Consider the following 20603-nt stretch of genomic DNA (forward strand, 5'->3'; position numbering starts at 1 on the left):
TATGAAGGAAAACGAAGCTGGGTGAGGACAGCAGAGCATAACATGGGTTGGGGGACTATCTAATTAGGGCGGCCAGGGAAGGTGTCCAAAGAGGGGACATGAGCTGAATCCTGAGTGAGCGGAGGAACTTTATCTTCAGTTTCCATCGTGTGAGCTTCTTACTGTAACCATGTGTTATTTTTATAACAGAAGCTTAAAGTGTTCACCATGAAAAGCTAAGGTGGGGTTGGGTAGATGGGGCGAGGTGGGGAAGGTTTTTTGCCTTGCTTGCCGAATTTACTCAACCACATACCCTCACTACCATTAATTTACTGGTGGTACTGGTGGCACTGGCGTGTGTGGGTGTGTATCCGATGAAGCACCTTGCAGGACTGGCATCCTGGGGGACACAGCTGAGAGGTGCTGGCTGGGTGGCACCTGTTGGGGCAGCCTGGGGGATCTCTTCCCTGGAGAACTCCAGGGGCAGCCAGAGGATGCGATGCGGGAGAGCGATCTCCCAGCAGGAGGGACAGGGAGGTTCTCCCCTCTCCCTGCCAAGCCAGCCGCCCTCTGCATTCGAATTCTGGGTCCCAGGTGGCCAGGGGTGGGGATTAAGAGCCTCACTGTGTTTCAACGTCATTCCTGAAAAAAACCTCCATCCAGGTATTTGCTCAGGAGTCACAATCCCCTTGATGGGAAGGATGAACAGCCCGTGCTGGTATTGTAGCCTTGGCTCCCATTGAGGAACTGGAGATCCTGTAACCAGAGCGGGTCCGGTGCCGGGAATTTGCACACGTGGCCGTGCCTCACACTGGGGACGGCTGCTGTGGTGCCAGGAGCTGAGTGTTGAAAGCATGGGTGGGAGGTCCTTGTCCCCCAGATGGCCATGACAGCAAAGGACCAGACATTTAACTTTGAAATGGACCTTGAGGACTTAGGAATAAACATCCCACTGGCAACCAAGATGGCCCAAAGTTCACCTTCCCCCGGGCAGGACCCTGATGGACATGACTTCATTTAAGCCTCACAATCTTCCTGTGAGGCAAGTCTGATTACTATCCTCGTTTTAGAGACGAGGCTTAAGGAGATAAAGTTACTTGTCCAGGGCCGCCCAGCTGGTGAGTGGAGAAGCCTGAGTGTGTATTTGTATCTGATGGCTCTGCCTACAGGACCGTGACTGCTCCAGCAAGACAGAGAAGCCGGGCTTCCCTGGTGGCGCAGTGGTTGAGAGTCCGCCTGCCGATGCAGGGGACACGGGTTAAAAAAAAAAAAAAAAAGACAGAGAAGCCTCCAGCTCAGAGGGGAGGCAAGGCAGCCTGAGCACCCTGGGCCCAGGGCTGAGGACCCAGGGGACAGCTCCCTCTCCCACCCAGGATGTGTTAGATTCTCAGGGGCAGCCAAGGGTGAAGGGTAAGCTGGCCGGGGTGCGGTGGGACTCTGGAGGGTGACGTCGCCGCCCTCTCAGTAATGCTTTGGCAGACCTGAAGCTCCCACCTTGGGAGGGAGAGGTGAGGAGGGCCAGTACTGGGGCCAGCGGCCAGGAGGCTGCCAAGCTGGTGATCAGGAATGGGTACCCTGCCATGAGCACCCAGGACCAGGCCTCCTGGGCAGGGGGTCTCCGGGAAAGGAGAATTCCCAGAGTCTTGGGAGGGAACTCTGGAAGGGGAGTGTCCACATCGCATTGAGTGCGGAGTGGTGGTCTGTCTATCTGGCAAGGCTGGCAGCTGGACGTCCCCTGATCGATGCTCTACTACCTGATGGCCTAACCATTCATTCTCTTCACTGTGTGATGGACTGTCTGATTTACGTGACTGACACTTGAAAATGGCGGCAGGGATGGGCTGAATCTCTGTCTACTTTTCTGAAGCCTTGGGCTAGCCTCTCACAGGTGCCAGATGCCATCCTTTCTTAGCACTCAGGGTCAGGCGGAAGGCAGGGAGGAAATTAACATCCAAGGGTGGCCAGGTGCCAAAGGAACGGAGGTGAATCCGACAAAGGGCCTGCCCACAAGCAGCTTGCAGTTCTGGGAGGGGAGACAAATTCATACCCATGAGGACAGAAACCAGTGAGCACTTGGGACAAGCTGGACTCATGGGGCAGACATGGAAAGCAGTTTTACTCTTGTCTCCTGATGTCTGTTTACGATCTCTTCATGGGAGAAAGTTCTTCCCTCATTCCTGGATGAAAACTCAGGCAGTTCCTCTAGTTTTCTGTCTTCCGTTAGGGGACAAAAATCCTTAGGTCACTTTAAGTTGCAAACATGAAGTCAGCTAACAATTCAGAGCATCTGGTCCCAGGTAAGAGTCACACCTTTGAACTTGGTTCAGACTGAATACTCCTGCCCTTGCTGTCCCCCACTGCCTGCGAGCTGGAGAAGGTTTTTAGACCCTCCTTCACCCCTGCACGGGCCCTTGCTCTTCCACCCTCTTCCCTCACCTTGTTTTTGAGTTTCAAAGGCTGCCAGAGTCTAGAGAGGAAGAGGCAGAAGTCGAGGGAAGGAAAGGTGTTATTTCTCTGGTCCCTTTCTGAGCTGGATTCTGCTCATGGGGCCCTGCAGAGGGTAGGACTGACTCTGGGGGTCCTCAGGCCCTGTTTCCAACTCTCAAGATGTGGGCATATGCCTTCTCCATGTGGCCGCTCCCCAGTCAACCTCAGGCTCTCCAGGGCCACACAGACTCTCTGTTTATTGTTTCTCGAATTTACTAGACCGCATAATGGTGACGATGTTCTGTGTCTTGTAAGACACCTCGGCAGACCAGGCCCACGTGTGGACCACAGAAAACACACATGTGTCCTGTACAAGCTCTGGGGTCCTGGGCCATCCTGCTCATCCCTAGCAGGTAGCAGCCCTTTTCTGGCCCTTTTAGATTTCCCTGGTGGGAGCCAACTACGTCTGGGCCACTATGTGCTAACCTACTGGAGACACATGTGACCATCTTCTTATGGTCCCCTGGGAAGCCTCTCACCAAGCTGGAAGGAGGGGTGAGTAGTCCCACCTCTCCCCACTTCACAGGGGCCGGAAATTCAAGAACCCCCAGATCTCCCTCTAAAGAAGTCCTTTTGACAAAATCTCTCTCCTCCTCTCCAGCCACCTGACCCATTTACACCCTCAACGTGGCATGTCAAAAATCTGTTTTCTGCCCAAGTTCCTGTTCGTCATGGCCCCTTATCTGTTCCCAGTCATGCCCCTCCTCCAGGTTTCCAAGCTTGTAAATGTCCCTTCATCATATCCAGTTGCCCAAGCTGGAACCTGGGAACCTTCTCTGACCCTTCCTCTATAACCCCAATCGGCCCCCTTGTTCTGGGGACTCACCCATCCTGGAGTGACCAACGCAACCCGTTTGCCTGGGACTTTCCAGGTTTTAGCATTGACAATCCCACATCCCGGAGAATCCCTCAGTCCCAGGCAGACCAGGATGGCTGGTCACCCTCCTCCATCTCCCCTGCTCCAAATGGTCCAGGCTGCCGACACCTCTTGTTTGGACTACTGGTCTCCCTGCCCCTACTCAAGCCCTTCCAACCTGCTTTCCACACAGCAGCCAGAGTTATTCTTCAAGGTACAAATAGGATCATGGCTCCCTCCTCTGACACCCTCCCAAACCCTCAATCACTTGGTCCTCACTCACCTCTCCTCCCTCCTCTCTCTCCTCTCCCTAGCTCTGTACCCTCTGCCCCAACCGTGGGGCCTGGAAATTTCCATCGCTAAGAGGAGTCTCAGGTGATCGTTAAATCAGGCAAGTATGGGGCATTGCTCAAAGGATCGTTGCCTGAGTTCTTTTCTGCATCACCCTATTTCATTCTGGCATGGAAATGACATTACATTCATTCATTCAACAAATATACATCAAATGTCTGTCTGTGCCAGGCATTGTGTTCCAAGCTGGGGGCACGGCAAAGAATAAGCCAGAAGCCCCCTGCCCTCCAAGAACTTAGAGTTCAACAGAAGTTACAAACTTTAGCCAGCAATTACAATTTACTGTCACCAGAGCTCCAACGGGGAAACAGTGCCCGTATCTGGCACTGAGAGTCTGCTCCTGGTTGGGCAGCAGTCCTATGCCTGCACATGTGCTAACTCACTCCGTCCTTCCAGCAACCCTTTGAGGTGGGACTATTATTATGCCCGTTTTTCAGAGGAAGAAACAGAAGGTTAACCCACTCACTGAGGGTCACACAGCTTGGGAAGGCAGGGTCTGGATTTGAACCCGTGGCCCATGTGCGGGCAGCCAGGAGGCCGTGCTATCTTGTCTTGGGAGGAGAGGGCGAGCGGAGCAAGGCCACCAATGTCGTTAGGGGGTGTGGTCAGGGAAGCTCCCTGAAGACTGACCTGAAGGCGGAGCAGGGCTCGACAGGAGACCAGAGGGAGATTGTTTCAGGCGAAGCGGACTCGTTTCTGAGCGCGCTAGCACAACAGAGGAATTCAGGGCGCTCAGGGAGTAAAGGGTCAGCAACAGTCCAGAGCACCAGGTGAGTAAGTGTGGGAGGGCTACCTGCCCAGCAGCTGATGAATCTGGCAGGGTGTCCATGCACTTGCAAATGGTACCTCCCCCAGAAGCGGGGCCAGCGGCCATGAGGCCGAGCCCCTGTGCTGGAAATTGGAGTGGCTCAGTTCAAATGCCCTGTGGCCACACATTTGCCAGCTGTGTGACTCTGGGCAAGCTACCTAACCTCGCCAATCCTCCTCAGTTTTCTCACCCGTAAATGGGGAGGATGCTAAGAATTTTTCCGTCTTAGGGTTGTTTGGAAAAATAACTAAGATACTGTGCGTGAAGTTCTGAGCGCTTGCTAAACGTTGGTTTTAGCTTCTGTGCATATGTGGCTCTGAGTGCTCTCTGTCCAGTTTAAAGATGAAGAGATGGAGGATCAGAGAGACAGAGTGACTTGTCGAAGGTTTCCCAGCCAGTGGGGGCCCCTAGTGCAGGGATCTTCCCGGCACCCAAGTTGAGCCAGGGGAAGAGAGCCACGTGCAGTTGAGGGGTGTGAAATCCCTGCCATCGCTGAGAAGACCCTCAGGCCTCCTAGCCTAGTCTCTCTGCGCCCTTCCTGCCCTGCAGACACACCTGCCGCTGCCCCTGGGCACGCAAAGGCTCCTTGCAGCTAGACTCTGATCGGCCAGGGCAGCTAGGTGAGGCCTGCTGCCAGCCTGGGGGAGACAGCCTCGGTGAGAACAGGGCTCTGGCAAACTTTGAAGGCCTACAGCTAAGCCCCCAGCCTGGGAGTGTAATCCCCCTGGGAGGAGGAGACAGCCTGGACCGTCCCTGAATTCCCTGTTTGTAAACAGTTCAGCCAGGAGGAACAGGGCACTGTGCCCGGTGCCTGGTGCTGGAAGATGGCTGCGGTCCAGCAGCTAAGCAGAGGGGAGGGGCTGGTGGGCAGGGGATGAAGGATGGCTGGGACTTGTCAGCTGTGGACACAGGGGAGCAAGACGGAGGCTGCGGTTTTCTCTCCACCCCACCAGCACACGCTCCCTCCTTCCTGGCCTGATGCCGCCCACAGGGTTACCTGGGCCTGAGCATTGTGGCAGGGTGCCTGACAGCTCTTGGAGTTAGGGAACATTTTCCAGCACCCCACTATGCTTTCTTTCTCGTCTCAGCCTCCCAGTCCCCTATCCGCCATACTCAGAGCCCAGGGTAAATTTCAAAAAAGTCTTTAAAAAAAGCCACAGCTATGGTGATAAAGTAAGAAGAGGACCACCCTGAACGCAGCCAAATCTGGAACAAAATCATGTCCCAGCCACTTACTAGCTAGGTGGCCTCAGGTGGCCACTTCACTTCTCTGGAACCTCAGTTTTCCCATCTGTAAAGTGGGGATGATCTTAACTACCCCAGTGTTGCTGTAAGGATAGCATACGCTAAGTGAGGGCCTGCCACACAATAGGGCTTCAGGAAATGTCATGAGAGAAAGAATGCGATGGAAATAGGCACCTGATAGACCCTCAAATATTTTCTGATTAAATAGGAGGTTGAATAAAAAAGAAATAAATGACCCCGACATCTGTGCCTTTGTCTTTCTAAAACACTTGGGAATTAGAGGTATTGGCTGGGGTAAGAGAGGAGCAGGGTGAGACATGGCATAATTCTGGGGGAATGGAAGGCTGAGAACATTCTTAATGACGTCAGCTCCCGTGTGCAGAATACATTATGATCTCAAGCGCTGCTGGCTTGCTCTGACACTGAGGTTCGTCTAGGAAGGAGATTCAGAACTGAGTCCATGAAAACAGACTTTAGGTTCCAATCTTGCTTCTGCCACCAGCCATTCAGGCAGGCTTGGACGAGGCCCATGTCCTCCCCGAGTCTCAGTTTTCTTGACTGTAAAGCAAAGATCTGAATACCAATGCTCAGAGCTGCTAGGAGGATTAAATGAGGTGATCTATGTCGAGAGCTTGGTACTGGGCCTGGTGTACAGTAGGCTCAACAAACGATAGCCATCATTATTATTACCTAAGCTCATCACTGTATCAGTTAGCTACTGCCATGTAATAACTACCCCCAAATTTAGGGGCTTAAAACAGCCACCATTCAGTTAGCTCACAATTCTGTTTAGCACGTTAACGATTTAGGTGGGTCAGCTGGGTGATTCTTCGGCTCTCCTCTTGCGTCTGTGGCTGGCCACAGGTGAGCTGGGCATCTCTGCTTCCAAGGGGATGCTGGCTACCAGCTGGGGTTATGAGGTGACTGAGAGGATGCTTCTCATCCTCCAGCAGGCCAACCTGGGCTTCTTCACTGGGCAGTGGCAGGGTTTTGAGAGAGAGAGAGAGCCAGTGAACAAAACTTCTTGAGGCTTGGGCTCAGATCTGACCTGCTGCCCCTTCCCCAACATCCCATTCACCATAGCAATTCTCAAGGCTAGTCAAGATTCGGGTCGGGGCAGGGGGCAGCTAGCTGCACAGTCATGGTGCAAAGGGCATTGACACAGGAAGGGGGAGAGTGTGACCATTTCTGGAAACAACTGACCACAGTGCAGCCTATGAGGGGACCTCTGGGACAGGAACCAGGTCTCTTGATTTGCAGTGCAGTGACCCCACCTCAGCTACCTGCTCTGCCCTGCGACAAAGTCTGGTGCTTTCTCAGATGGCTCCACTGCTCCATGCCCCAACCCCGGTCAGAGCCAGGTTGCCACCTGCAAATGCCTGCACCCTTAGGAGATGGAGCCCAGGCTCTGCACAGGGCCAGCCACATGCATCCCATTCATTCATGGAGTCACGGGAACCTGATGACCTGCCTCCCGCATGGAAACTCTACGGAGTCCCTGTCCCCAGTCCTCAGGGGAAGGAAATATACACAGCACGGCTGGACGTGCATGTGTCCTCTGCCCTCCCCACAGGGCAGCCCCAGCTGTCTGCTAAAGAAACTCATTAAACTTATCTCTGACAAGGTGTTTTAGACCATCGGAAGCTACAGATAGCTCCTTCTGCCCACGTTGCATGGACAGGAGGGCATGTCAGTTCCCCTTGGGGGTAGGGGGTACCTAGTTCTCATTTGCATTCACATTTTGATCGGTTCCTGTGCAGCCTCTCGGGTCAGCCAGCCTCCTGGTAGAGTGGCACCCCTGCAGTGCTCCAGGCAATGAGGACGTCGGGTCAGATGGGCAGTCTGGGGACAGGCTTCTTCCATCCTCTGTGCATTTACTGGTAGGCAGAGACAGTGTCTTGGTCATATGTCCCCGATAGGGGGCACATTTTCCAGTTTATGTTTGTATTTATGGCCTGTGCCCCACCCTAGACTGTAAGCTCCACCTTGTCGGGGTGATGGCGAACCCCGATTCCTTCCACAGAGCCTGGCACATAGTGGGTGCCCAATAGCTGTTGCACAGATGGATGGATGAAAAGTTGGATTTAATTGCATTGAGCCTCCTCACAGAAGGCTTACCTCCTCTACTCCTTTTCTGAACCAGGGGTCTTTACTCCCATTGGCCTTGAGGCCTAGTAGAAAGATCCATGAACACAGAGCCACAGGCCTGGGGGCCAATCCCAGCTCCTCCGCTTACCATGTGACCGTGGACACGAGGTGATCACGTGCCGTGGTACTGGTTGTCCACTGCCACCTCCAGGGGGAGCCATTCATTTAGACTACAATGTGAATGACTCCTCCTGGGTTCGTGCAGTGGGGCAGGCCTGCAGCAAGCGACTTAGATTTTCCACGCCTCAGTTTCCACAACCATAGCATGCGTCTACCTTGCTGGGGTGGGAAGGGTAAAGGTTGACACTAAGTACATGGCGGCTGCTGTGACGGTGATGATGATGGTGATGATGACTGGGAAGGAAGCAGGTGCCAGGGAGAAGCGCCTGACTGGCACACCTTGCCTCCCCGCCTGCCCCCTGTCAAGTCATGCCTTGCCCTGCAGAGTTGGCCCAGCTCTTACTCCCAGCTCCGCCGCCGGCCAGGGTCCTGTTCACAGCATCCTTCTCACCCTCGCCCTCCCGACCTCCTCTCTGCGGCTCCCTGGGTGAGCCTGCCCCTGTCCTCTCATCCTAGCAGACCCCAGGACAGGGACATCTCTGGGCCCCCAAGACCATGAGTCCCCCAGGGACCGTCACCAAGAGGGTCACTGTCCCCCTGGAAGCCCCAGAGTGGGCTCACCCAGGTGTGTGATGCAGGGCAGAGGCCAGACCGCTCCACTCCTGTCAGCTGCCGTCAGTAACTTCCCGCCCCCGCTCCCCCTGACCCCCGGAGGCTGCTGGGGCCTCTCCAGCTCCCACCTTGCATCCTTCCCTCGCGCCAGCCCCTCCGTACTTGCAGCTGTTCCTGCCGATGCCCCTACACCCCCAGCATCCTGCAGGAAGCCCACTCCTGTTCCCAGAGGGCGCTGCTTGAGGCATCCGAGGTAACGTTAGTGAGGGAGCAGGGAGCTTGGCTCTGGGCCTGACATCCCCCCAGCCCAGAAGACAGGTGCTGGGGAAGTGACTTCAGAGAGGGCAGCTGGGGTGGGGGGGTGCTCATAGCTCGCTGCCCTCTAGCGGCCCCTCCTACCCCCTGCACCTTCCCCAGAAGCTGGGAGGCTCAGCCCCACCAGGCAGGGGCTTGGATACAGATTCCTTCCAGCAGCAGCCTCTTGGACCGACCAGCAGTTCCTGGGCCGGAGGCTCCAACCTGCCCGTTCCGGTCCAAGGAGGCCCACCGCAAGGGGATGAGGAACTCCACTGAGGCCAAGGACAGTCATGGGAATAGGCGGCACGGGAAGTAGCTCATTATGTACCTTACATCATTTGATTCCCACGATAACCCTGGGAGTTAGGAATTATAGTCCCCATTTCACAGATGAGACTAAGAGAGGTGAAGTCACTGGGCCCATCAGCCCCCAAGACCAGGAGGTGTTTTGATTTTATTTGGTTTCGGATGGAAAGGGGGTTGCCAGGGGAATGGCTGATTCCTGTGGAGTGTGACTGGAGCGGAGGGGGCTGAGTGATGAGCCTTCCACCCCCTTTCCTGTTTGTTCCACTCGCTGTTCATTATTCTACTTCCTTCCACAGGATGCCAGAGGCCTTGGATGGGCCCCAGGGGTCCCAAGCAACACTCAGCAGGGACCGTGCTGTCAGTAGCGGGCAGTTGTGTGCATGTACATGTAGGTGGGTGCAGGTGAGTGCACGACTCCCTACATTCACCAGAACACAAGTGCCACGTAGGTGTCATCACAGCCGTGTTCTCGAGAGCCTAGAACAGTGCCTGGCACACAGCAGGTGGCCATTAAGTATTCCTGGCATGGATAAATGAATGAATGAATGAGCCTCAGCCCACAGGTTCCAAAGACCCCAGGGAGCAGCAGGATATTTTCCTCGAGGCAGTGTGGTAACTTCGGTCTCTGTCCCTCTGCAGGCGAAGGAGGTGGTGGCAGTCCTGGCCCACAACAAGTGCTGGTGGCTGGCCACTCCAGTGTCACCGTGACCCCCTTCACTGCTCCTTGGCCTGAGGGACTTGCTTACCTGGAAGACCCCAGGGCAGGGCCTGGAGGAGGCTCTGCCCTGAAACAGGCAGGATCGGGGTCGGCGGTGGATTGCTCTGCCTGTCCTGGAATGTTCCAGGCTGGCAGACATTTGGCCTTTCCTGCCTACCACTGGCTGGCCACCCACAGCTTAGTGTGAGCAGAGAAGAGCTAGGAGTCTTCCCAGCCGGGAATGGACTGAGCTCAGGGGGTTTCAGGGCCCCGTGTGTGTGTGTGTGTGTGTGTGTGTGTGTGTGTGTGTGTGTGCGCACGCACAGGGGTGGCGTCCAGCAGTACTCACCCATACAGCCATGCCAGTTATTAAAACACTACTACAGTTCTCTACTGATGGATGACAATCCCCCCAGGCCAGCCCCTAGGTGGCCCTGCACCGCCCACCAATCCACACAGAAGGACCCTATTCCAGCTCAAGTCGGGCTTCCACTCCCATTGGTCAGTGTCCGTGCCACACAGCTCCCCTGAAGTCCAGCCTCCTGGACACTTCCTGGGCACTGCCATTGGCTCCCCCCAAAACCCAGAGAGCAAGCTGGCGCCCACCTAGGCCTCCTGCCTGGCCCCAGGGGCTCAGCAGCCAGGCACCGTGGGACCCTTGGCCAGTCCTCAGAACGGCATGTGCCCTGGCCTGGACCTTGGTGGGAGAGACAGCGGCCTGGGGGTGGCCCCGCCCCACAGAAGGCCTGGCAGCAGCTCAGCTGGCCCAGCCGCCAGGGAGGGACATCAGAGGCTGGAAGCCCATGGCCCCTGTGGACATATGACTGGCTCTCGGGGCCAGCTGGGAATTAGAGAAGCCAGTCCACGGCACCTCCCTGTGGAATTTCACGGGCCTGGGGCAGAAGCAGGGGGAGAAACTCCCAGGAGGTAGGAGTGAGCGGCCAGCAGGCTCAGGGCGATGGTGACCAGGTTTCACAACACACCCTGGGGTCATCCCAGGAGATCTGGGGCAGAGGGAGGCTGTGGAGGCAGGAGGATGTCCTTAGAGTCCGCTCCATGCCGCTCCAGTCCTGCTGCCAGGCCAGCATGTGCCTCAGGAGGTGGGCATGCCAGAGGAAGCCGGCTGCGGCATTTAGCCCACCCCCTAATCACTTACGACATCTTCCCTGTCTTCTCTAAAATATTTTCAGGCACAGTTTTGAACCCACTCCTACTCTCTGTGGCACAGGGCCCGTGAGGAGAGGCCAGGTAGAACCTTCTATACTCCCCCATCCCTCCCCTTCACCCACTCGAGAGGGAGGTAGCCAAGGTCCCATTTAGGTCGGAGGTCAGCCCGTGGCCGGGACAGGAGTTACCTCAGGTCTCGCTTGCCCCCCACCTTCCTGAGACTCCCAGCCTCAGCCCCAGAGCCCCAGGCATTTCACGCCGTGTTGTCAGCCAGCTAGCGTCTGCGGCTGCTCTCTGGGGAAGGGGCTCTGGGCTTCCTGGACCATCCTGGCTCCTCCATTCTTCCTCCCAGGACGAGGAGGGTGGAGAATTGTGCTCAGCTGATTACTAGCCCCAGCCTGGTGTCGCCCCCACTCCTGGGTCCTGATGAATCCTGAGAAAGCGCCCGGGCAGAGACCCCGTCCGCAACACCCAACACCCTCACACCTACTTTTCCAGGTGTCCCACTAGGGGCCCCATCCGCAGGCGTCACTGAAGGGCAGGGAAGCTCTGCCATGTGGCCACCTAGACTCTCCCGCCACTGCCTACAGGGCCCCGGGCTGCAGCCCACCTCCTGCAGCCCCTCACTGTGCATTTGCCATCAACAGGTTGGGCAAATCAAATAAACGTGTGTTTATTTCACCCAAGTCTATACTTCCTCATAAATTTACTTTTCTCTAAGTTTTTATATTTTATTAGATGTACTTCCTTTGTGGAATGAGGCAGATTATAAATAAAATAAGCTGGAACAGCTTCACTCAGAGCCCTCAGCCCTCTGAGCTTGGTAAGAGCTCCAGGGAGAGTCCCTGACTGCGGTGAACAGCCCCTTGGAGTTTAAGGCTTTTTTCAGCCCAGGGCTGTGCCCAGCACCTCCCACAGGCCCAAAAGCGGGTTTGCCCTGGATTTTAGCTGCAGAAAGCCTCCTGCAAGAAATTAACTGGGTTCAGATCAAGAATTAGACTGTCTCTAAGGTGTACCCCCTCCCTCCTTCCTGTATAGACAAGGGCTATCTTCCCCAGGTCCACCCTCCAGCCCATCTGTCTTTGGGGAGCATCGGTAGCTACATCTTTTCAGAGCCTGAGAGACTAAAGCAACTTGATTCAGGAATTACCTTGGAGGGCTGCTAAAGGTGCAGTTTCTTTCTCCCCAGCCCAGATCTGCTGAGCCCTGGGATCCGCACTTTAACCAACCTACCTGACTGAGAGACCCACAGGCCTGGAGCTGGTGAAGCACCTGGAGTGACCTGACAACAACTCTGGGTCCCACCAGCTCCAAAGCTGGGGCGGCAGCGCCACCTGGTGGGTCCCTCTGAAACACCTCCACTACCCTTCTCGCCCCACTTCAGGGAGGCAAGTCCCCCACCGGCCCCTTCCTCTGCCTCCAGGGCCCCGGAGAAGCTGGAGAGGAGGAAATGGCAGAGCAAGTGCCACCCTAGACTGGCCGTTCTCCCAGCCTTCCTTACCCACCACACCGCCCCCCTCCCCTCCAGGGAACTTCCTCCATCGTATGTCCTAAAGCCACCATGATGGCAGAGCATCTGAACACCTCCTCTGGGCTTTGTGATGCTGGGCAGGGGGTGTGCTGGGGCTCACCCCTGTGCACAAGTAAGAGCTTCCTTTAAAGTCTCATCTTGCGTCTTTAAAGACCTCCTGAACTCTGCACATCTTACTCCATCACATTTCTTTAATATGAAAATGTTTCCTTCCTTTGTGAAAAACAGATGCTCTAGAAAGAGGCGGAGTTCATTCTGTGGCTTCACTGATGCACCCCCGCGGCCAGCCCAGGGGCACCTGTACCCTGGTCTCGGAGGCCGGAACCTAGGGGTACCATCTACATCTGTTTGAACACACAAATCAAACTCCAGCCACGCCGGCAGCCATGCAAATGGACAAGAGGCAGGCGTCACACTTCTCATGGTCCCAGCTTGAACAGGGGACCAGAGATGCCCCCAAAGGGCCCCCGGCCCTGGAGACAGCAGTCAGGCGCCCACAACTCTCTTCTGCAGACCCAGCCACTCTCTTAAGATTACCTCTCCCCTTTGGTCCTCCCCCAACCCAGGGAAGCAGCATCCCCACCATGGCAGGCTGGATTGTTACAAATCCTCTTTAATAATCAGTCATCTATGTTTTACAGAACTGTACACAGGGCCCCTCCCCACTCCCCTACAAGGCACAGCCTTACCCACCCATTCCCCGGGGGACAGAGGACAGGAAAAAGCATCCTCTAGCTTCCCTGGACAGCTCAGGGTCCTGCAGAATGCAGGGCCAGCTCTGTACCACACCCGGAGGGTTCACCCGTCTGATTCCCTAGGCGGCCCAGGGCCAGTCCAGACCCTCTGGCCCAGGCAGCCCCGCTCCAGCCCAGCTCACCTAGGCACCGCTCCCACAGCACGGCCCAGACTGATCTGAGCTGCCCGGGTGGGGCTGGCTCAGGCTGGGGAAGGGGTGCTCTCCTCATGTCAGGTAAAGCCCCCCGCCCCCGCTACCTCAACGAAAATGTGAAAACCGAGGACAGAAGCATCGTAGTGGAAACAAAGTTGACCCACGCAGTGGGCAGTCACCCGACAGCCCAGGGTGCCTTATCCACCCCACCCCCAACTTTTTAATACACTTCCTCCCGTACAATATACACAGCCCCCAAGGCAGGTAGAAACCCAGCCCACCTGTGCAGGGAGCGTTTTCTCGGAGTTGCCAAGACAACCCTGGCAGACAGTGAGCCGAGGAGCCACAGAAGAGCGGGGGCTTAAGGCTGGCGGCAGAAAAGCAAAGGAGAGGGGTCCAGGCCCCAGGACGCCCCCCACTTCCAGCCAGCACAGGACGGACAAGGGGTCTTGGCAGTGAGGTGGGAGGCAGGCCTGGAGGGGGAGCCAGGGAGACCCCTAGGAGCCCTGAGGTTGGGGGACAGGCAGGGAGGTGGGGACAGCGGCCGCTTCAGTACTTGGGGACCTTGCTGTAGTCTTCGGAATGGACGTGCCGGCACAAGGATATGGAGAGGAGCATCCCCAGAAGCTGTCGAGGGAGAAGGCGAGAGTCAGAGTCAGGCCGGGCTGCCCGGGTCCCCAGAGGCCCCAGGTCAACACACGGGACTTGACCTGGATGAAGCTGATCCTCAACTAGAGCCTCAGGACCAGCCTGTGATTCAGGCGGCAGAGGGGCTGACGAGGGGCAGTGGTCAGGCCACGCTAGCCGCAGGGCCTCTAGAAGCTGATGAGCCTCAACCCGCCCCTCCCCGCACTGGACGTCTGCAGAGCAGGGACGACCTGGGAGGGCAGCATGGGGAGGGTTGGAGGGGATGGGACCCAGACCTCGATGACAGCAACGCCCACACACACGCCAAGGATGATGCCCAGGTTCTCCTGCAGCCAGGCCTGCACCTTCTCCATGCAGCCCTACAAGTGGAGAACACAGCCACGTCACCCCGCAATGGGCCACTTCACCCGATCACTCAGAATCACCAGGAGGGGCCACCCCCAGCCTGGAGGGCCGGCAGAGAGGGGTCTGGGTGTTCCTTGAACGGATACATTGGTGAATACATAGATGAGTGAGCCAGGGGGACTGAGGTTCTGAACCCACTGTGCACCGAGCCCAGCCCTACCCGACAGCCATCCACACACCTCCTTGTACACAGGCCACTCGTCGGGGTTGTTGCTGCTCTGGGTCCCATTGCCAACGGGGGCCTCGCAGAAGCCCGTCTGTGGCAAAATGCTGCTGTCGTCCTTGCTCTTGTTCTTGCAGGAACAGGGGTAGGTGATGTTGATGCGATTCATGAGCTCGGCGTTTTCTGTCCAGTTGTAGAAGCTGACCCAGCCGCAGCACTTCACCTGGGCAGAGAAGGGGACAGGCTGTTCGAGTCCATCGCCCACTCAACTGGGGTCTCCCTGGACAGGAGCTCAGATCTGCCCCTTCCAGCTCCCCCCAAGCCCGGTCTCAGCCAAACCACCAGGATTAGAGTTTAGGTTTCACTTTGGCATTTGTGAGCCACAAGGGATTTAAAGGGGCTCTCAGGATATACGATAAACTATGAAAACAGGAGGAAACAAAATCAGCAAAAATATAAAGCAGAGCAGGAGGGACGGTCAAGTTGGAAGAAGATGGTCAAGGTATACGGGACGTGAGGCGGGCAGACGGCACACGGCTAAGAGTTTGGGGGCTGGAGTCACGCTACCGGGTTCAAATCCCATTTCTGCCACCTACCAGCTACTCAACTCTGATCAAAGTGCTGACCTCAACTTCCCCATCTGCAAAATGAAGGGAACAAAGGTTCCTAACTCGGTCTGTTATAAGGACTAAATGAGACGAGGCAGGCAAGGCATCCATCTCAGGTTGGAGAGCACGGTAATCGCCCGGGTAAGGCCAGTTCCACTTTTCGGCTCTGAGAACATGCTGGAGCTGAGGTTTGGCTCTGAGCTTCCTGGTTGCCAGAGTGAAAGGGGAGACACGGTACATCCACCTTTTTAGAGGAGAAAATGCTCTAGTTCCTGAGGCAAAGAGTCTTTCTGGGCTCCATGGGGCTCATGAAGAGGACCCCGAGAGGCTTCATATCACATGTGGGCTTGAATTCCCGACAGGACTGGGACCTCAGGGACTACGCCTGTGCCGAGAAATGCCCGTGGAAGGCAGAGCAGAGCCGGGGGAGGGCCCTTTCCATTTCTGGCCCTACCCTGTGCACAGGCAAGCCGCTGCACTTCTCTGAGCCCCGATTTCCTCACCGGAGAATGGGGTGATGACAGCCACTCTGCTAGGGCCCCCGGGGAGGCTGAAGGGCTAGCATGGGAGAGCTGTGTGACACCTTGCCCAGCGCGAGGTCGCTTCCCCACCTGCTTCCTTCCTATCTCGGGTGGGAAGTCCCTGACCAGCAGCCCGATGGCCAGCAGAGGGCGTGCCAGGCTCGCTCAGGCGTTCTCCGGCTCCAGGCAGTTTCTAGTCTAGGATTTATTTTTTATGTTGCAGGTGCCTGGCTGCCTCCTCTCCAGCAAGAAAGGCTGGCACCTCAAACCTCTGAGGGCCACCCACAGGCCCTCCCACACCCAAGCAAAATGAGGCAGCTTGCCTTGGTCCTTCGACTGCACCAGGCAGAGCCCGGCTCACCAGGAGCCCCTGCACTGACACCCCGTGTCTCACTGGTTGTGCGTGATGATTAAACATCACCACCCACCTGCCACGTGATAAGTGCCTCGGGCTTCATAAACTCATCTCACGTGAGCATGGGTCAACAGTCCCGTTTTATACACGAGGAAACGGGCTCAGAGAAGGCCTGGCCGGGAAGTAGCTGAGTTTTGTATCTCAGCCCTGGGAGCCTGACTCACCGTCTGTTTTCTTACCACCATGCCAAGCAGCATCTGACAGACGTCAAATCACCTAGAGGCCCTGCGAACTGCAGGAATCCCCAAGTCAGTCCACCATCTCCCATGACGGGGTGCTCATCACCTCCCCAGGGACCCAAGTCTTCCTCCCGGCTCCTTGAAGGGTGACACTTGTTCATCCTGGGACACCCCGCTCCCTTTAATCTTAGCAAAGGGTCTCAGCCACTGCGGATCAAACCAAAGGTGGCATGCAAAGAGTCTTCCTGTGTTCCTGGAGCCCTCCAGATGACACAGGCTCCCTGTGTCACCAAAACTCTGTGAAGCACACAGGCCAGAAAGTGTCACCCTCCCTTCTTCACAGCTCAGATGATGGACATGCCCATGTTGCCGGGACAGAGACCCATCTCTAGTCTCCACGCTCTCCTGGTGTCAGGCTTTCTCGTGCTGTCCTGTCTCTGCCCCTCACATCCCACAGGTCTCCCCAAAGGCAGCCGGAAGGCAGTGCCGGCAGGTCCTAAGTGACTGTCGTGTGCAGGGCCCTCTTGCGACAGAGGGGGAGGCTGCAGCATGGAGAGGGCGGCTCATGGCCAAGGGCACACAACATCTGGGACCACCAAAGGGGGGCAGTTGGGATCCCATCACTGAGGGCGCTTTGCGTGTGCGCTGATCGGTTCATCATCGAGGCGGGCTGGGAACCCAGTCAGTCCGTCAGTCAGTCGTCAGTTGTTTCATCCATCAGTCTGTCATTCATTCATTTAGACAATCGGTCAGTCATTCTGTCAGTCAGTCATTCTATCAAGCAGTCAGTCAGTCAGTCAGTCAGTCAGCCAGCCAGTCTCTCGCTTTAATTGAGGTGAAGAACACACACACACACACACCCCAAAGTGTACAAATTCAGCTTGATGAACTTTGCCACCCATATTGGCATAACCACCACCTAGACCAAGATTTGAATAGAACATTCCTTTCACCCCTGAGGGTTCCCGCGGCTCCTCCCCAAAGGCAGCCTCCACTCGGACCTGCGGCAGCGTCTCAGCTCTGGCACCCAGTTTCTTTTTTTTGTTGATCAAATATTTTTATTTTAGGAATTTAAGGCTAATCGGTAGTCAGAAATCTGACAACATACTTTATTATATCAGCAACTCATAGAATCATTTTCATAGATATGGAAGTTTTCAATAAACGTTAACTTTCATTCCCAATTAAACTAGAAGTAAAATGGAAACAAGGGGATTCCTTGGGGCTGTGCATTTTAGCTGACAACCATTATTTAAAAACTTAAGGTTTCTTACCTTTATGATAAAATACAAGGATTCTGAACCTGCTAACCAGCTGATAGCAAACAGCTGGCCCAGTAACCACATAACTTTCCAGAGAACTAGTTAGCCAGACAAGTTATCCTTTAGCTCTTACCACCAAACTCTCTTATGTTACAAAATGCTCAAGACATTCTGCAGAATGTCACGGCACCCGGTTTCTTAACCTCCAAGGGGAGCTGCCAGCACGCCCCAGTCCGGCTTCAGAGGAGAGGGTTGAGGGCTACCCCTGCTTCTGGCCACTTGGGGACAGCCCTGGAGCAGCCTCCAGTGCCCGGGGCCCCTGGGCGAGGAAATGCTGGGGGTGGCAGGAAGTGGGGCTGCTCAGGAGCCCTGCCCCCAACAGATACACACTGACACTCAAACCGCTAACATCGTCTGTCTGTCGGGCACTACCAGGCCCACAGACGACCAGCCACAGACACACAGACACACAGAGGCCAGTCTCCCATGTGCCCTCACCTGAGCCTGCACGTAGTCCCAGGTCTCCTGAAGGCTGTCCTCGTGACCATCCGTGTAGTTCTGAATGAGCTTGGTCACGATGCTGCCCATCTCCTGCTTCAGCTGCAGAGGGGAGAGTGAGGACCGAGGTCAGATTCCCTGAAACCCGCACCCCACCTCTGGTCATATGTGCTTAAGCCACGTCTCCCCCACTCCCCCCAAACACTGGGGACACGCTCACAGCTCAAAAGCGTTTCGTCACCCATTCCAACCAATTTTCACTTTCCTGGTACTTCCTGGGTACCTTCTCCCCCGGTCACCACGCTAAGCCCAGTGTGGTCAGGGTCAAAAACTCCCACCTGGGCTTCCCTGGTGGCGCAGTGGTTGAGAGTCCGCCTGCCGATGCAGGGGACACGGGTTCGTGCCCCGGTCCGGGAAGATCCCACATGCCGCGGAGCGGCTGGGCCCGTGAGCCATGGCCGCTGAGCCTGCACGTCCGGAGCCTGTGCTCCGCAACGGGAGAGGCCACAACGGTGAGAGGCCCGCGTACCACACACAAAAAAACAAAAAAAAAACCCTCCTACCTGACCGTCTCCTCAGCACTCAGCAGCACATGACCCTTTAGATGGGAATCTGTCCACGTCACTGCTAAAAACCATCCAGGGGCCTCTCACCACGCTCTGGAGACACACCACTGTCTTCTCAACAGCCCACAAGGCCCTACACCATTTGGCCCTGCTCTTTCCAGACTTCGTGTCCTCTGATTGTCCTCCCTCTATTTCAGTTACACAGGTCTTGCTGTCTTTGTGCGAGGCATACTCCTGCCTCAGGGCCTTTGCACTTGCTGTCCCCTCCGCCTAGGATTCTGTTTCCCCAAATATGAATGTAGCTGACTCTTCCATTTTCTTTACAGCTCTACTCAAATGGCACCTCCTCAGAAAGACCTTCCTGGACCACCCAGAAAATGTCAGCCCTTCTCTGTCTCCTCCAAGACCCTCCTTATCCTACAAGGGGAAGCATGATATATTTTTCTTCATAGTCTCGTCATTACCTGCTCCCCTGTTTCCAGGATTTATGGTCTCTCTCCCCCACTGGAACATCAGCTCTGCCGGGGCAGGGACTGGGTCTGACCCAGCCTGGCCAGAGTAAGTGTGTAGCGAGCACGGATAAGGGACGCGTTTGTAACCCCGCCACCTGCCCCACACCAGGGCCCCACAAAGTTTGCATCCCGCCTGTGCTGGGACTCCAGGGCCCCCCATGGAGGAAGAGAGAAGCACCTGCTTTTCACTAACCCCACAGAGAAAACAGTCATTTACAGTGAAGGCAGGCGCGGGGTGCAGAGATCAAAGGGCTTCAGCCCCCAAGGCCTCTTACTGGGGCTCTGAATAGAGGATCTCACCACGGCAGCTTTTCAGGAGCAAGTCAGCTGTGCAAGGGAGGCAAACCCGAAACCAGCCTAAGAGCTGCGGACACGCTTCCCTCGGCCCAGAGGCCGGGCCCCACCTGCCGACTTTGCCCAGGGGCCTCCCCGGGTGCCCCAGCAGGGACAGGCTGGTCATGGTCACCTGCTGTCCCTGCAGAACCCTGGGGCAAGGTGCCCGAGAGGGGTAGGGGCACCGAAGGGACAGCCCCGTACCTGGTCCTCTGCTGCTGAGAAAGAGGAATTGGGGAGATGGGACAGGTGCCTCCAGGGGGGCGCTTACAGAGCCTGGCTCAGAAGCCCGTGAACAGGGCTTCCGCCAGCTCCTCAAGAATGCAGCGCTCAGAGAACCCACATCCTCCAGACCGACCTTCGAGCTGCTGCGGGCCTGGCTCCCCGCCCCACTCCCTTCACCAGCCCTGTGAGACCAGCCCCACCCCCAGGCAGCCCCACCCTCTGGAACTGCTCTCTGCCCCCTCCCTTTCCATAAAACTCTTAGCGAAGCATCAATACTTCTTTGATATCACGCACACGGAGCTCTACCGTTTGCAGAGCTTGCCTGTCAGTAACGAATCACAGCAGCTGCCGCTGACTTTGATCTAACGCTTATTATTACCAGCGCCACGCTGAGGACTTTTAATGCAGTGTTTCACTTGAATCCTCTGAGCAGACCTATGGCCCAGGTACTGACCTCGTTCCCTCATTATGGAGGTGCAGAAAACGAGGCCCAGAGAGGTTAATTAACTTGCCCAAGGACTCACAGCCAACATGTGAAGAGCTGGGGTTTGGACCCAGGCTCTTCTGATTTGGGAACCCAAGTTTTTACCCATTAAGCTCTATCGGCATTTAAACCACATGGCCGTACCTTGCAGCAGGTCAGAGCAGTTTTAAGGAGGGCCCAGAGAAGCTCAGTGGTTTGCCCATGTCACACAGCGGGGGTTGTCTGCCTGCAGAATCTCAGTCTTTTTGCCCTGACTGTCTCTGCTCCACCTCGACTCCCCGGTGAGCAGATGATCCCTGAGGCATGGAAAGGAGGGGGTCCCCAGAGGCATGTGCATAGACAGCCATCTCC

The 20603-nt window shown here is 56.1% G+C and overlaps 1 protein-coding gene across 2 annotated transcripts in view; it reads right to left on the reverse strand.

Annotated features, from left to right (window-relative positions):
- Positions 1-13139: 13139 nt before the first annotated feature.
- Positions 13140-20603, reverse strand: part of CD82 (CD82 molecule) — a 52118-nt gene continuing 44654 nt past the window's right edge. For both annotated transcript variants that reach the window (XM_024748711.1, XM_024748710.1), the window contains exons 6-9: positions 18133-18234; positions 14666-14872; positions 14357-14440; positions 13140-14060 (exon numbers count right to left, since the gene is read on the reverse strand). In XM_024748711.1, coding sequence (XP_024604479.1) covers positions 13983-14060; positions 14357-14440; positions 14666-14872; positions 18133-18234 — 471 coding nt within the window. In that variant the 3' untranslated portion in view covers positions 13140-13982. The remainder of the gene's footprint in view (positions 14061-14356; positions 14441-14665; positions 14873-18132; positions 18235-20603) is intronic.

This window comes from Neophocaena asiaeorientalis, unplaced genomic scaffold (genome assembly GCF_003031525.2).
Source record: "Neophocaena asiaeorientalis asiaeorientalis breed wild unplaced genomic scaffold, Neophocaena_asiaeorientalis_V1.1 scaffold43, whole genome shotgun sequence".
In the NCBI taxonomy this organism is placed as follows: domain Eukaryota; kingdom Metazoa; phylum Chordata; class Mammalia; order Artiodactyla; family Phocoenidae; genus Neophocaena; species Neophocaena asiaeorientalis.